The following is a 17,636-nucleotide window of genomic DNA, read 5'->3' as shown; positions in this document are numbered from 1 at the left end:
TGAGGAGGGAAGAAAAAGTTAAATAAACAAGAGTTGCAGATGGGTAGGCCAGGCTGTGGCTAGGATACCCGTGCAAAACAAACAATGTCCTGACTGAGCCCCTCTGTCTCTGCTGGTTCTCCCACCCAATTAAAAACAGGGTGAGTCACTGGCTGAGAAAGTCACAGCTGGTTCTAATATGCAGAGGACTATTTTCCTTGGAATCTCCCCCAGCACTAACGTGCTATAAAAATCTATTTGCAAACGGCAGTAGGAGCTTTGGGCCTGAGGGCTGGTGGATTTGTAGCAATCAAAGTGAAAACTTCAGCTTGGAGGCATTGCTACAAGGCTGCTACTGATGATTCTGGTAAGTTCTGCTGGTAGGGAAATTGAACAGGCAGCTTTGGGAAGTCAATGAGAATCCAGCCAAAGAGGTCGATGGCCGTCTGCTGTAGGAGAGGAGCCATTAGCCACTGAAGGAGAAGGGCTCTTTCATGTGGGCAGGAGTACAATGTCGCCACACTTCCCTCCTGGCTTCCACACCCAAGCATGGACACTGTAGCCAGTCTGCCCTGGAAGACCAAGCAAGAGCTCCCAGATATCCCTCTTCATCTCTCATCAGAAGGATCACAGAACAGGGAAGAGCCAGAGAGAAGATGTAGTCTCTGTGGCCAGGGCAGATGCCAGGCTTCTGCCAAGTGGCACACTTTCTATAAGAAAGTTGAGAAAAGGATTGTCATGGGCAGGAGAAGAGGAGGCAAGCAGATCTGGGGGTCTACCCTTCCCCTGCTCACTTCCTATGCCAGGTGATCCTCAGTGGCACCATCAATTCTTGGCAGCCTGTGGAGCTGCTACACAATAGCATGCATGATGAACGGTCACAGAATTCTCTAACCACGTCTCACCTCCTCACACATCATGCATGGATAGGTTTGGCAGTAGGTCAGCCACGTGAAGGACTGCCCAACCATGGAGGCCTCTTCCACAGGCGCACGCACTCCACGCACACATGCCACAAAGGCAGTCCCAGCCTCCCCATGAATAAATAAAAGAGTATCTGCATTTTGAAGGAAAATCTTTATCCATGGTATGAGCCAGTAGGAATGTGCATCTGTTCTTCATTAGGGCCAGGCCTCTGCACCACTAGTTGCTGTGAGCCATGAACGTGGAACTCTTCTGAAACCTGGCTCCAATGGGAGCTCTCACACAGCCCCAACTGCAGGCCTGGAGACTGCATCAGAGCTAGGCTAGGGATAAGTCATGTCTTGCTGGCCCAGACGACTTCTCCTCGACCTCTCAGTGGTGGGTCTGCATGGTTCTCAAGTGCCACCCGCTTGGCCTTCCAGGTCTACAGGAGACAGTGAAGCCGTTGGCTGTTATAGCTATTTCTGCATGTAACTTCCCTCAACCTGTTTTCATGCATTCTAATCTCCATATTTCTCCTGGCTTGAATGGGTGAGGCAGGCTCTGGAGAAGCTGAGTCCCAGGAGGGGCTGACATTTAGACATTCCAGCAACAGAGAGGATGGCAAGGGTCCATGCTCCCTTAGACTCTCAGCCTGAGACTCTCGTATTCAGCTCAGAAGTCATAACTGGGTCTTCCAGGCCAATGCTCTGCATGCAAGTCCAGGTGTCTCTAGGTCTGACCACAGGATGATTTCCACAGTGGCTCACTGGGAGAATGTGACTGAGCAGGTGAACCAAGGACAATAGCTGAGAGAGAGCTGATCTTCAGATGGTGCTCCATCAACCTTCTAGGAAAGGCTATGAATCCTCTGCCTTTGACAGCCTGATGTGGGCCTACCACTTCCCTAAAAGCCAGGTAGCCTTGTGTTGGAAATATTCCAGAGATTCTACATACGTAATGGTGCCAGAGTGACTGGTCATGAGCCAGAGGTCTGGTGGACACACATGGGACTGGGAGGAGGTCTGTGTGCTACCAGCATTTCTTTTGAGTCAGACACCACAGTGGTGGGATGCTGGTGCCTGGCAGTGGGCTTCACGGACCCTGGAGGAAAGCTCTATGGGTTGCCTCCTTACAAGGGCTATGAAGGTCTGCCATCAGAAGGTCTTTTTGTACAGTGGCTCGACTGACCTACCAGTCACCCTGGGTGACAAGGGAGGGAGGCACCTCGGCTAGGGGGAGTGGGCCAAGTCACATAGGAGGGCCAGGCCCACTTGGATGGGGGTGCCTCAGGCTCCACTGTGCTCACAGGCAGGTGCTTGGTGGTGATCAATGTGAGGTCTGATTAAAGTCTTTCAATTATCCTTCCCAAATATACTTTAGAAGCTAAGACCTCAGTTCCAACAGTGGCCATCAGCTGCCTCCAGAGCTGCTGAGGTCAAAGGAGCCATGAGGAATAGGGGTCTCAATGGTGAACACTCCTCATACGCAGGGCTTCCTAGAAAAGCCTCCCCTCAGGGGACTAGTCAGTCAGTCTGTCCTCTTGCCTAGGCCATGGGAGTCATAGGTGCAGGCAGGTGATGGGCTCCTTTCTATGCAGGTCTCAGGAGTCTTGTATGGGATGCCAAGGGACTCTGTGAAGAATGAGATGGAAGTCCTAGAATTTAACAAAAACAGCAGGGAAACCCATCCATTTGATATTAAAAAGTAGACTATGTGAAATCAGCTGTGGGCCTCACCCTTCCTAAGGACTACCTCTCCTAGAGCTGCTGCGGATCAGGAAGCCCCTAGCCGTCTGGGTCTTACAGCTCTCAGGGCAATGTATTATCCAGGCATCAGCTTGGCTGCAAGCATGAACCCTTCCAGACGTCTCTGTGGGGGTAGGCTGTGCTTCAGGAGCGGCCCCCACCTAGCATCAGTCCAGCTGGCTCAAGCATGTTATAAATCCAGAATTGGCAAGCACCAGGTACGGGATAGAAGTGAGAGAGGCACCTAGGGGCAGACCTGGGTCCAGCCAGTTTCTGTGAGCACAGGCCTGGCCCGAGGTAGGCACAGATGTTACTGAGAATGTACCAGACCGGCAAGGGGGACTCTGGAGTACTACATCACTCTGTTCAGAGCTGACTTCTACACATGAAGGTTTAATTCTAAATGAGACTGGTAATTTTCAGAGTTCATAATCTTAAAAGAATATATGACTGGAAGACTGAATTAATTCCTGCCAGGGCTGCAGTGTCCCTTGTGCTGGGTCCCCAGCCAGGTCCCAAGGCCAACCCAATTCTCCTATAAAGCAGTCCATGAGCTCTATAAAACCTGGTCCCAACTGCCCAGCATGACATGAAAGGCACAGTCCCAAACACAGCTGTAATTTACCTGCAACACAGGGACAGGGATAGTAAACATGGTCTAGACTTGGGTCAGCGATCCAGAGGCCAGGGGAGGCCAGGTAAGGAGTGGGAATCAGTGGGGAACCTTGGAGATTCTGTTGTTATGACCTATCTGAAATACTTCAGCCCTGCACTGGCTCCACATCTCTCTGATATCTCAGATTCTTTCTGGAATTCTTTTTTTTTAATTTTTATTTATTATTTTTATTTTATATGTATGTGTGTATTGACTGCATGTAGGTAAGTGCACCTGTGTTGTACCAATGCCCGAGGAGGTCAGAAGAGGCTGTTGGATCCCCTGGGACTGGAGTTACAGACAGTTGTTAGCTGCCATGTGGGTGCTGGGATTTGAACCCGGGTCTTCTGCAAGAATGAGTGTTCTTAACCTCTGAGCCATCTCTCTAGCCCCTCTTCCTGGAATTCTTAAGGTCACTTGGGCTTGCAGAACTCAGGAGGTTCTACAAGTCCTCAGGGAACATGGGTCCCAGTAGTGCCAGTGTCCTGGGCTTCTAGCCCTGGGGGTGTATAGTGGACCAGCATATGGATTTGAGCTGGGCTCCAGGCAGGCAGAAGGATATGTGGACTGCCACCTTACTACCACCCCTTACCCTGACTGCTTATCTCTAACCACCTGGGGCCAGGACAGCAGCTCCACTGAAGAACTGTCACACTGCCACCTGGGAGGCTTCAGCCTGTGCAGCTGGATGAATGAGGGCATTGGAGTCAATGCTGGGGGAAGTGCCCGTCCAATGATGCTGTTTTGTATCTGGCTAGGTCTCTCAGCCTCAGAGCCAGAACCCAACCCGATGTTCGGGGGCCAGTGTCACACAGGTCAGTATAAAGGGAAGGCAGGCACAGTGTATGTCATGCTTATCTATCCCTAATGGAGCCAGTTGGGTCATACACTACCCAAAGATGGGGGCCACTGATGATTGGACACTCATTCAGCATAGCTGAGGACTGTTTGGGGATAGAGCGGCCTACCCTGCTGGCAGAGTGAGCCAAGAATTATGTTTTGCTGGCCCAGCTCTAACTGCCTCCCCAACTGAGAACCAGGGAAGTGTAAGAAAACGTTGCCTACCCACCCCCCACAGTGTCCACAGAAGCTCAGGAGCTATACATCTCCAGACTGCCTGTGTCTGCATTTCGTATATGGAGTAAAGACCATTGGAGCCTTGTAGGATGATGTCTCCTGTTTCCTATTAGTGAGGAAATAGAAAGAATGTGTCCTGCACAGGAGCCCCAGGCGCTGGTCTGTCTCCTGTGCTGGAGGGAGGCAGAAGTGTGACGCAATGTCTCCTTTCTAGGCTGGGGTGGGAGGCAGGTAAGGGGATCTGGCACAACATAGCTCATTGCAATGCTATGTAATGGCACACGGAAAACATCACATTACCCAAGTGGTGAGTTTATAATCTGTGTTTATTAAGGAAAGCAAGTGCATGAAGGATTAATGCCAATCTTTCAGGCCAGCTGTCATGTACAAAGCATGCTCTCATGGAGAAGGTGGGCTGCTGGCACCTGCTGCGACTGGCCCCTCACACCCGGCACAATACAATGCTGAGTCTGTGTGGCCCTGAGAGGTGTGCGTCACTGTGGGCACCTGATACTGTGTACACCTGAAAGCCACACCGTCCACTCCAGTTCTGCAGCTTTGGGTATTGCTGCCCCTTGCAGGACTCATAAGGACCCTTACATGACCACTTCCTCACTGAGACTGAGGACAGCTTCAAGGCTTGGCCTAGAGTTATTTCAGAGCCCGTGTCCTTGAGAGGGATTCACAGGCCTCCAGGATCTCTCCCAGACAAGTACAGGTGATAGTATCAGTGACAAATGCCCAGTGATATGATAGGGAAGGCTCACTCCTGGCCCCATCTCCTGTAGCCCCTGCAATGAAGGTTTACGAGGTAAAGAACATTACAGAACATTTCTGGTCTCTTTTGAGGCTTCAAACTTACCAAATGGGTTTCTGTCCCCATATGGCAATAGCAGACAGAGGTTACCTCCTAGTGAGGCCAGTGGGCTTCCCTCGGTGCTCTCTAGGCAGGTACTGTTTTGCTGGTACTCCACCCCTGGACCTGGAAGAGTTATTCCTCTGGACTCCTCCCTCCACGCTAGGCTGGGAGGCTCTCAATGTGGACATTGGTGAGTGGCTCTTAGGCACTCATTAGAACTGGCTCTCCAAGGCTGCCTGCTGTGCCCAAGGTCCAGGGTGTATCCAGGGTCTCTCTGACTTAGATTTGGGGCACTCTACAGAGCAATTCTCTGCTGAGTGCCTGCCAGGACTGGATCTGTGAGTGCAGGCTCCTGAGAGGTTTCACTTTCCCTGCCTGTCAGCCACAGGCCCTCCTGAAACCAGCTATAATGTGAGTCTGGAAATAGCTGGGTTCTGCCCAGTTGTCCTAGACCACCCCCCATCACCCTGTGTCCAAGCCTACTAGTGGACAGCTGATTCCTACTGTTCACCTCTCACCCAGGGATTTGGGTGCATGTTTCACAAACACTCATTGATTTAGATGACTAGAACGGAGACAGCCAGAAGGCCCTCAACAAGATCCAGGAGAAAATAGAAGCTCTTGATTTCCAGAGTGGCCTTGAACCCTAAGCCTAGATGAGGGAGATGGTAGCTGGGGCCAGCTCTGGTGGGTCTATGTGGGAGAGGTGTATATCTTATGTGATAGTGTATATCTTCCTGAAAGAAATCTAAGTCATCCCAGCCATACAAACTGTCACACAGACTTCTATGACCTCCAACTATGCTGGAGTGTGGCTCAGCTGCAGAGTGATTGCCTAGGGTACAGGACACCCTAGGTTTGATCTTTAGCATGGGGGACAGCGTGGGTGGACTATGACCTTCTTCCCAAAGGAAAGGTGTAACAGGACCACTGTCTCTTTCAGGAGAGATGTGGTCACATTTGGGGCTTTTCTGAGGCTGCCTCCCCTGCCCCCACACGGACCTGATGTTACAGACTATGCACCTGTGTCTGAGGAGAACTGCATGTGTCTGCAGTGGACCAGAGCTATGCAGATGGAGCCCTGGCCATCTTCACCTGGAATCAGTCAAGTATTTTGCAGGCCTCTGTGCAGACAGACAGACAGATGGGCCAACTCCTATTGGAAATGCAACACTCTGGGGTATAGGCTCCAGGCTCCATCAGCTGTCAGCACCTCACAAATCTAACTTTTATTTGGGAAAAGATGACGGCTCTCTAAGAAATATGAGCAGTTGAGAGACCTTGCCAGCAAAAGTTACACTGACATCTGCTGCCTGTGCCCCCCATTCCCTTGCTCTATGGAGGGCCCAGCGTCTAACACATGAGCTGTTGGTGTATACAGAGAAACCACATAATTGTGTAGACAGTGCTTTTGTTGGGTTTCCATTTAATTACTCTTGCCCAGTTCAGGCCTCAGTGTTCACAGGGCTCTTGCATGTTGGGTGGGCAGCCACCACACCAGAATGCAGTAACCACAAATAACACAGGATGGAGCTGTCCAGTAGCGGTGTGTCTGTTGTGCTAGTTCATTCCCACATCCTTGGTTTCCCCAGCTATAAGATAGAGATAATAGAATCTGTGTAACGATTTCGAGGCAGAACTTTGGGCATACAGCCTGCTTCACTAGGGGCTATGAACATCTGTTAATGACAGATCACACCCTACTACTTAAGCTCTGCCTCTGGAGAAGGTGGAAGAACTTGGGTACCCCAAAATTCATGTAAAGGCCCAGTGGGACTGTTTGGAGGTGAGGCTTTTAGGCCCTCCCTTAGGACTGGTGTCTGATGTTTAACCTACTGGTGGCATTTTTGTCAGTGTAGTGAAGCAGGTGGGCAGTCACCCTTGTAGATCCCCTTTCTTGTCCACAGTGACACCTGACAGAAAGTGGCTGATACAGTGGCTACCAGGTGGAAAGGCCCTGAGCATCCTAAAGCTTGCCAGTGGCTCTCACAGTACAAGGGCTTCTTCCCTGAGGGTTCCCTCCTTGTTGTATGCCCACATTTTCAAATGACTTCAAGTGTTTGAGGCTTGAATTACTTTAGCAGTTATGTTCCACAGTGCCAGACAATAAAGGTTTTGTTCAAACTCTAAACCATAGGAAACAAAAATCAGATTGTCTTCAAGTCTATGTGACATTAAAGCCCAAGTTGCAACATCAACATAAACAACCAGAAATGATAACCCAGGGGCAGGACTTCAGGGGGAAAGGAAGCATAAATAGAGCCATCCAAGTCCAGGCCTGTAAGGCTTCATACCTCTTCTTCCTGCTCAGTGTGTATTGATTCCACAGACCAAGGACCTGTGAGCCAGTGGATCTGCACATGACCGAAGGGGTATGTGGCTTCCAGGTTCCTGGGAATGTGGGATCACACCCACAGTTTCCTGTGGAGCTTAGATCTTGGGAGGTCTGGATTTTGGGGACCTCAAGGAGGTTTATGTTCCAGCAGCATACATCAGATTGACAGATGAAAGCTCAACCTCCTGGGGGCCAGAAATAGCTCTCCCTGAGCATGTGGCAAGAACTGACTGGATCAAGGGCGTTCCTACATCATCTCATTTGGTCTTTGCATCAGCCCTACAGGTAGGGGTTGAGAATATCCCCTTTCCAGAAGCATCAAAGTGAGCACAGAGGTCATTCATGTTACCAGGTCTCAGCTCCCAACAATGAAGGAGTACTGACCCAGAGAAGGAAGGGGGCAGCTTTGTTGCTTGTGGGCAACTAGCCCATAGCCCAAGTGGATCAGCCGGGGCAAAATCAGGCAGGGTGATTAGGCTGATGGCAGTGGATGGTCACAACAGGCCATCATCAGTGGTGTTCTATCCAATAGCTGCTGAAGCTGCACTTTATGCTCTGAGAATGACTCGCCCTTGAGCAATTCATGCCCAGGGGCATCGATGCTGCAGAGGACAGAGCCAGGCAGGGCAGCCATGGCTCTGCAAGCACGTCACAGGTGGCATCTGGCAGGCATCTCCATTGGCAAATCACAGGTAGAGCTATCTTCGCTGGCCACCCTCCTGCCCGAGCATGCCTTGGTGCCCGGGCTTCTTGGGTGTTCCGCTCACTATGACTCACACTTCTGTTTTTTGGTGGCACATGGCCCTTAGATTTCTAAACGGAAACACCTTCCCATCCCTCATCCTAATGAACTGTTGTGTTCTGGAACCTCTTCATAAGCATCCCTGGGAGCAGGGCATCCCTTGCTTGGCCTCCCTGTCTGGCCCCTTCAGGAGCAAGCCTCCCATCCTTGTGGTTCCTGAGCAGGGACCTACACTTCACAGCCTTCCTTTCACAGCAGTCCACATGCCAAGAATGTTCCATGGTTTGCTTTTTCTTGTCTCTGATTTCTTCAGGGAAATCTTCTACCTTCAGCTCCTTCTTTGTTTGAAAATGCAAGGTCCGCAGAGGCACAGCATATGTGCACATGGATGTTGTGTCAGGTGGTTAAGAGGTCTGCATCTCTCAATGCCATGTTCGTGTCTAGGAAAGGGTGTCCCTTGCTCTCCTTTTAACTTGAGACTTTCTAACATTTGGGGAGATCTAGGAGACCACAAGATGTAGAAATGACTTCTTCTAGAGTTTAACATTCCTCCTGGGTGCAGAGAGGCCAGTATCCCATTGTGTGCAAGAGTTAATTCTCTTTATCTCTACCACATCAGGCTTAAAGTATATGCAAGAAACAGATGCCCTCAACACTAGGGATGTACTTGAGCTTTTAAGGGGCCAGGTGTCCTGAAGTCAGGGGTCCAGACAGCCCTTGGCCATTCTCTCACATGTCTACTGCCCAGTGTCATTTGAACATCAGGACATCTACCACTTTCTGACAGAGATTCAGCTCTACCACACAGGGTTATCCTGTGGCTGAGTTGGCTCAGGAAGAATGTTCTAGGGTGTTCACAGGACCAGCCACACTATTGAGCACAGTGACTTTGGAGGCTGCAGTGGCCAGCTGGTTGCTGAGGTCACTGGAAGCTGAGGGAAGATGCTACTACCTGCAGCTCCACCAGCCAGGGGCAGCTCTCCTGGCCCAACTTGCCCTCTGATCTCTGTGAGGACTTTATTTTGCTTTTAGGAAGGATAGCAAGAAGCCAAGTTCCTCAGAATTAATACACCTTTACAAGTCACACAGCACACTATGATCACTGTTATTTAAAATCAGGGTGGGCTCTTTGATGAGGAACAGGCTGGTGGGGGTGGGGAGGCTGAATGCCCACAAGTGAGGGAAACCCCAGGTTTCACCCCTAAGTTCCTAACAGGAGAGAGACCATATGCTGGGCAGTGGAAGTGCAGGCAGAGAGTTGTGGGCTGTACATAATACTGAGGTACCTTCAGGGTCTAAGTGTCTCACTCTGTACCCTAGCCAGAAGGGTTCTCTAAGTGTCTCACTCGGTATCCAGGCCAGGATGGTTATGAGCTGAGGCCAGGATTTGCAGTAGTGCCATGGTCAAGACAACTGAGCTATAGGGACCATGATGTCCAGGAATGCATAATGAGATGGGGCTCTGCCTCCATGGCTGGGACCTTGAGCTCTGTTTGTCTACCAAGCCTCCATAGTGCCTAGATTGTAACAATGCCTTGGTTGTAACAATACAACCAGAATCCAGTGGAAGCTACTCCCCTTAATTTCCTTGAGGTGGAAACATGTCTTAGGTCCCTGTCATATGACCAGAAAGTCATACTGGTTAATAATTAGGAAGGGAAGCAAGTTTGACACTTTCTTGTGAAATTTGATTCTCCAGATCATGCATGGCTCCACCCAAGTCCATGCCCTTGCAGGAAGGTGATAGAGGGCTGAGAGGCCCAGGGACACCCAATTCTGGGGTAGATTTGTCCCTGTGGGCTTAGCCTTCCCTGGGGATTGGTTGACTGACACTGGTCCTGCCGAAGTGATTTCCCTACCTTATAATCATATACTGGTCTCTGTCACCAGATGGGTCTCTGTTGTCACACAAGTACCCAGTGCCCAGAAGCAGGTGTTCCGGGACTCAGGATGAGAGGTACTCTCACCTTTATAACCCTGTACTGTCCGGGAAGGCCAGGGATTCCCAACCAGCTAAAACAGTTTCAGATAAAGAGACTGAGTCTCAAAAATCCAGTGGCTTGTTGTGATTTATTTTCTCATTATACAGAAACATCAGCTTTTGGACATGCTTTTGAGATGACAATTTGGTTCTCTTTCCCCTTTACCCTGTGTCAAAGGGCAGATGTCAGATCCTGCCCTGCTTGGACTAGGGATAGAGATCCTCTACAACACCTCAGGCTGTCATGGATGCTAACCTTGGAACCCAAGGAGATGTCCTCCATACCCATTCGTAGCTATGTAATTCTGACATGTTGGAATAAGGCCTCAAACCAAGACATTCCTGGCATAGCCCCCATTTCATGATGGGTTCCAGGGCATCCTAGCCCAAGTGAAGAAGACAGTCCATCCTCCATCCTCCTTTTAGAGTGAGGCAAAAACAGTGACAGACAAGAGACTCCAGAGGCCCCTGAGGCCTCTCTAGCTGGTCTGGGTGCTCTGCTGCCTCCTCTCAGGTTGCAGATGTTTTTACCATCTGTGTCTGATGGCTATCCCAGGGACACCAGAGGGGGCCCCTGTGCTGGATTTCCAACGGGGTGTGCATACTTTGCTTATAGTGTCTTACATTCAAGCAGAGACTTTTCTCTGTTAGACACACACCGTCAGGGGGTAAAGGAGGTCAGGCTGCCCTTCTAGGGCCACCACAGACCATTTACCAAAGACATCAGCCCCACAAAGCCAAGAGACCCTGTATATTTGCCCCATTTCCCTGCAATCTGACTACTGTTACAGTTTAGTTGGAAAGTGAGGAAGAAGGAGGATGGTGCAGGTCTACAGGTGGGTGTCAACCGGTTGGGTTATCTACTGAAGAGGCATCAGGAGGCAACTTTAATGACAAGACAAAAGTACGGAAAACTGGTGGCCAAGAGGTGTGCCTTCCTCCTCACAAGTAGCAAAATGCCTTGAGTATTTTGATATCTAACGCCCTGAAACTCAAAGGGGCCAGTATGGGGGCCTCTTCCTTCCCCAAGGGTATAAGAGAAGAGGTGTTTGGTATAGCCTCTCAAAGTATCCTCATACCTAAGTTTGAAGGAAAATCTAAATGAGTCTTGGTTTTACAAATTTGTACATGAAAATGAATTTCGCAGGTAGTGGATTTATTCCTGTTTTCTCAAAAACCTCAACAGTCTATTTTATGATCTTAAGAACTTGTGGCCACAGTGGCTATAGACATGTGTAGTACAAATGCATATGAAACGCACTTAACAGTACAGAAAAACCCAGGAGAAAGGCTTATAACTTCACAGCCAGTGTCCAAGGAGCAAAGCAGAAGTAAAGTGGAGCCAGGCTAATTAAGAGGACTCCACTTGCCCTTGAGGGGCTCCAGAACACAAATGCATTGATCTGAGAACGTGAGTGCTATGAACGTGGTCATCTGTCAACATAAGCATCCTCAAAGACACAGCCCCAGAAATGTGGACGGCACTGAGTGTGAAGAGAGAGCAACAGATAGAACACGGGACACGGGAGCTGGGGTTCTCCATCTGCATGTTTATTTGTTTTAAGAAGCACATGTTGACAGCCGGCCAGGCCTCAGGCAATGAACAATGCTGGGGATTCAACCCCGTGCTGGTCCAGGTCTCTCTGAAGGAGCTCACAGTCCGGTGATGTAGGAACGTGGTCACAGTCCCTGGGACCAGGCTGATGGCCGACAGCCATCTTTGGGCTGGAGGCAAAAGTCGGGACAGCAGGATGAAGAGAGGCCAGAACCAGATGGCTGAACCCAGGAGGGGCTGAGGAAGACCTGAGTCATACGTGAACCTCACTGGGTAGATGATGATCAGCAGAAGGGGTCCAGAAAGAGGTCTATGTGGAACATGGGAGGCAGATGGGTTCATGACAGAGTGGGGAGCAACTGGCAGGATGGGATGCTACATCAGGGTGGAGAGGTGGTGTGGGAGTCAGTGGTGAACTCAGGCACCAGCTTCAGGATTTCAGGTACCAGGCCCTGGGGCTTCACGATACATGCAGACCCCTCTACCTGATATACATAGAACTTTATGCTAAAACTCAGCACCATGTAAACCTTCAACAGGGACTTGAGTTAACAAACAAAGGAGAAATGAATTTTCATGCTATTTCCCGCACTGCTGTAGAGAGTGATTTTTCTTTATAAGGCCTAGACCTTCTTTACAATGTTCAAATTTTGGTCAACCATGCTTGAAAATCTAATTAGGACACAATCATTGCACTTTACAAAAAAAGACTAAATATTTGCTTTTGTAAGAAATATTGTACATTATTCCAAGAGAGGAAGAGACTTAGGAAGTAGGAGCAAGATGCTGCTTTAAATCCCAGAGCAGTGGCAGGATGAGATGTGGGCAGCGGGGCTGAGGCTAGTTCTCAGAGGTCCTTGCTTGAAAATTTAATTTCACTGTTCTAGTTTTGAAGGGCAATTCTAGGCTTTGTCTGATAAGATAGTTGATTATAGCATTTCAACACCAACTTTGACATTTGAGGGCTTTCTTAATGCGTAAATTCATTGCAAATGCCTTTAACATGTCAAGAAAACTGAAACTTAAAAAAACAAATCTTGATTTTACTAAGATAGCAATGTGGCTGCTTTCACAAATAGTTTTTAGTGTATAATTTCCCTCCCAAATTATATGGATCTCTTAAGTTTTTAGGAAAAAAAAGGCAACAATATAAAAAGGTTGTTGACATAGCTGAGCTTACCCAAAATACAATAGAACTCAGGATAACAACCCACTGTGCTCTCTACACACACATCCTGCCACAAGAGAGTGACCTGTGCCACACAGGAAGTCCTGGATGCCTGGGACACACCTTCTTATTAGCTTAGGGAGTGAAAAATAAATGAAATTTTCTTAAAGAAAACACCCTAGAAAGTTGAAAAGGTGAACTGATTGTGAATAAAAAGACACCATCCCCAAAATGAATAAACTGAGCAGACGAACTTCCATCCCAAAGCCTCACGTCACCAGGGGATGATGTTATTCAGTGGGGACGTGCCGTGCACTGTGTGGAACCATCACCATGAGGACAAAATCGTTTATGTTCCCCAGTGACCCTGGCAGGCACTGGCCTCTGGCTGAACACCAGGATTTATTTCTGAAGCTACCTATAAAACTGCTCCACCAGTTCACGTTTCTAACTCACAGAAGTTAGACACATACCCAGACCGCATCAGCTTGTGAGTGTAGAGAAGCTGCATGGCCACTGCATATTTGCAAGAGGCCAGCAAGTGATTACTCCAGCATGCACCAATCATGGGAAAACATACCCAGGCTTCGCTTCTCTTTGAGGGGGTGGGTGACTCAGTCTTGTGAACAGGCTACCAAGTGGTGTGAACATGCAACACAGCCACACTGTTTTTATAACAACATCCTCTCACAGCCTCCGCAGCTTAGAAAAAGCATCCTCTCCGCTCATTTTCAGTGCTTAAGGTTAGAAAGACAGCGTTACCATTGGCAGGAAGGTAGGTGAAATGCTGGTACTGGCTTCTCTTCCGCTTCCCGTTGCAGACATAGAAACTGACTTGGACAGGGCTGGTTATTCTCTGGTTTCGGAAAGGTGGTATTTCAACCACCAGGGAATTCTGGTGAGAAAACAGCAAAGAGGAAGCAGACAGTCAGCTAGCACCTTACAGACCAGGGCGCTTCACTTACATGGGGCTTCTGCCCATTGTCAACCCAACAACCATCATCAATCACCCAGAGGGCTTTGGACAGTGGCTTCTGTGTGTGACCCATTCATGTGTTTGAGTATGGCTTGGCCATCGTGTATGGTCACAGGAAGGAGGTGTCCCATGTTCTTATATGGCTAGAAGCTTGGAGATCTTCATGGTGGCTCTGAGTCCAAGAGGGGAGAACCCACAAGGGCCACCTGTGAGCATCTGGAGGGGAGTACACTTGACTTCACTGGGATAGAAGACTCCAAGGCCTGAGCCTGTCTCAATCCCCAAGGCTTAGTGACTTAAGACAAAAAGAACTGCTGTCTGCCTACTTATAAGAGGCACCTCTTATAAGTAGGCAGACAGCCCAGGGGGTGTACCCTGGGGTCACTGTCTCTGAGAACAGGCATGTGATAATGGCCACAACAGTTCCTCCAGAATCCCCCCATTCTCTCAAAATGAAAACAAAGCAGTACTCAGCCCAGGGCGGTGGGACAGTTAAAGAGCACAAGGCAGAGAACAGAGTTTGTAATGGCTGCTCTTTTCTTTCCTTCTTTGTTTCTTTGTTTGTTTGTTTCTTTCTTTTTTTAAAAAAAAAAAAAAAAACAGAAATCTGCAAGCTTTTTACATGCTCTTTCAAGGTCAACCATAAAATGTATACCATGGGTCCTGGAAACTGGGTGGGAACAAATAAGGACCGTGAGCTAGGGAGTCCTGGAGGAGCCCAGCCCTAGGTGAACGCTAAACACGGCACAGCCACCTCGATGAGGGCCAGTAATTCAGAGTGCTACACCTGATTTCTGCAGGGGATTTCAAATCCATAGTTTCTTCATTTTGTTTCTTTCATCATATGATTTTAGTTTAACAAGCAGGGAAAAATGTGTCATAAAAATCCATTGTTATTATTTCTTTTGTTAAAGTAATTAACAATAGCTTGCTATAATGGTAGCAAATCAATTACAGCAAACTTTATTGAGTTATGTTAATAATAAAACCTCAGCATTAGAAACAGGACTCTAAAGAACTTCAGGTCCAGCCTCTTTTACTACCCATGAAGCCTGCCACTGAGGGCCCTTAGACAGCAGCACTAGGGGCAGGGCCTGGCTAGGGCATCCTCTGGGCTCTGTCCCCCTCGGCTCCACCCCCACCCCATACACTCCAGCTACCTGCTGCTGTTGTCGCACCACATTCGCTTCATTTGAAAGAAACAAGAGCACAGCACTCTCTCTGCCTGAGCACTTTGTTCTGTTAGCCAAAGTGCTGACAAGCAAAAGGTGGAAGATGGAGTCTGTGGTGTGCTTGCCCACAATGCACGGCCACATTTGCAGGCAGTTGCCCGCAGTCATGGAACTCAGCTATGGACTCTGCCCAGCTCATGGAAATCTGGCTGGGAAACCTGCACCCCCAGTTCAGTTGGATGAAGAGAAAGATGCTGCCACAGTGTGGATTTTGAGGACTTGATCCATGCAGGAAGACTCTGCAGGCAGTGCTGCTGCCTACACACAGCTGGCACTCAAGAATGGTAGCTATTGTGGAGTCTACAAAGAAGCAACTCTTCAGAGTTCAAGAAAGGAAAAGACACAAAAAGGAAACGTCTTGCTGGTGCTCAGTGCCGAAGCAAAAAGGACCTCTGAGGTGTCAGCAGAAGCCGTGGTGTGGAAGGAACTCAAGAGGCCCACAGGGGAAGCTTTCCCTGGGCTTGGTGTTTGCTGATTCCACAAGACCAGAGAGGGTAGTGTCTAATGTGGACACAGGCCAGTGCACTTTGACCCTCTACACAGACAGATCATACAACAAACACATCACTTCCACAGGAGTTCTGCTCTTAAACACAAGGAAGGAAGCAGGAGGAACTGTAACCTGAAATCAAAGGATGGGAGCTTGTTAATGTTGGAAACAATAAGGGCTGCAACCAGCACAGGCTTTAGGAAAATCCATTGTCTGGAGGTCTTGTTCTTAATTAGATGCAGTAGATAGCCACAATACAGCAGAAACCCATTTAAAAATATCTGCAAGTGCCACATAGATGTGTGTATGTCTGTGTGTGTGCCTGCACGCACAGTTTGTATGTCTGCATGTGACTGTATGTGTTGTGTGTCTGTGTGTGCACATGTGCATGCTTACCCACATTCTGCCACTTTCTCCAGCATTCCCTCAAGGGCTTCTCAAGTGAAGTCATGAAATAAGACTGAGACAGAGAAAGACCCCTCCTGTGGGAGGGAGGAAGCTAGGGATGAGTAAGAAACAAGTTTCACTTAGGCCAGGGAGGACTTTTCCACCTGATCAGTACTTAGAAAGGCTCTTGAAAGTGAACAGTACCTGGGAGGGTAACTGAGGTTACAAGTCAAATGATGTTTCATTTTGACAGTCACCTGAAGAACAGGGAAGTAGCCTGAGCCTTCAGCGAAGGAAACAAATACCCAGGGGTGACTGCTATACTGTGGGAGGCGCGACCACTTGTACACTCTGGGAGGCCCACCATCCATGTGTCCTGTTCATATGATTCTGGCTGCCCAGTGTTCACAGGTGGCCCAAGAGAAAAAGTCCTTCACTCAAACCAAGTTTCTGAATCCACTTCCACATACTAGGAGCACACTAGCGCTCCCCATGCCCTGCAGTCATGAGAAGGCTGCTAATACTATCAGACAGGAGTCAGTAGAATGAGCTATAGACTGGGAAGGATTTGGGATGTCTTCAAAAACTTGCTCACTGGCCATGGTATGTTATGTTCTTCTGAGGCTAGAAAAACACACACAGAACTCAGTGGCAGTTTCTGACTGGACAGCATCTATCATTGCTGTAAACATCTGTGGCCTAATGTCCAATTAAAAGACACTGTTGAGGTTAGGAGCATAACTCAGTGATAGAACATTTGACATGCATGTGTGAGGCCCTAGTTTAATTCCCAGAACTAAAAAAAAAGCAACAAAACAAATAGATAAATTGTTGGAATGATGGAGATAGACTAGGGTCAACAAATAAGAACTGACTCTGTCTCCAACAGCCATTTTAGATGTTGAGACAAATGGCTGGAGGAGGATAGACCTCAATAGCAATCAGAAACATGTAGTAGCAACAATAACAAAACCAGCTCCACAATTAACCAGTCACAAACAATAATGACCCTATAATATCTACTATGTGCACATGGTACCAAGAAAGTACGATAAAGAGGAAGCACCAGTTGGTGTCAGGAGACAGGTAAGAGACAAAGACTAGTGATGTCACAGATCATGCTACATGTTTACCATGGCTCACCAGCAAACCCAACCAGCAGATCTGAGCTATCCGGTTAGGTCTGCCCTTGCAGTTAACGTCAAGTTCAAAACAAGAATCTGCTAGGCCATTGGGGCGTTCTCTGGAGAGGGTGGTGACAAGCCACACAGGCAATGTGGCATGTCCAGACATGTGCTGGGTGCCCACGCGTAAGGCTTAAAACACTAAGGTCTAAGGTCTCTAATGGGTAGATACTTATGTGGGGCCATATGATCAGCAAAAGGAGACAGGACCCCAGACCAGAGACAACTGTCTCCACTGGGTAGCTTCTCTGGAGATACATCAGAGCTTACCCTCTGAGACTCAGGGCGGTGGCTGCTTCCTGGTACCTTTAAAAAGCAAAGCTCAGCTGGGCATGGTGGCACACACCTGTAGTCCCAGCACTTGA

The 17,636-nt window shown here is 48.7% G+C and overlaps 1 protein-coding gene across 4 annotated transcripts in view; it reads right to left on the bottom strand.

The window, feature by feature from the left end:
• Positions 1-17,636, bottom strand: part of Nfatc1 (nuclear factor of activated T cells 1) — a 121,758-nt gene that overhangs the window by 39,989 nt on the left and 64,133 nt on the right. For all 4 annotated transcript variants that reach the window (XM_017802607.2, XM_029554823.1, XM_029554824.1 and 1 more), the window contains exon 8: positions 13,765-13,897. In XM_017802607.2, coding sequence (XP_017658096.2) covers positions 13,765-13,897 — 133 coding nt within the window. The remainder of the gene's footprint in view (positions 1-13,764; positions 13,898-17,636) is intronic.

Source organism: Nannospalax galili, unplaced genomic scaffold (genome assembly GCF_000622305.1).
Source record: "Nannospalax galili isolate Female #2095 unplaced genomic scaffold, S.galili_v1.0 scaffold243, whole genome shotgun sequence".
NCBI classification, from domain to species: domain Eukaryota; kingdom Metazoa; phylum Chordata; class Mammalia; order Rodentia; family Spalacidae; genus Nannospalax; species Nannospalax galili.
The sequence above is the reverse complement of the archived record's forward strand: the minus strand, read 5'-3'. Positions and strand labels throughout refer to the sequence as shown.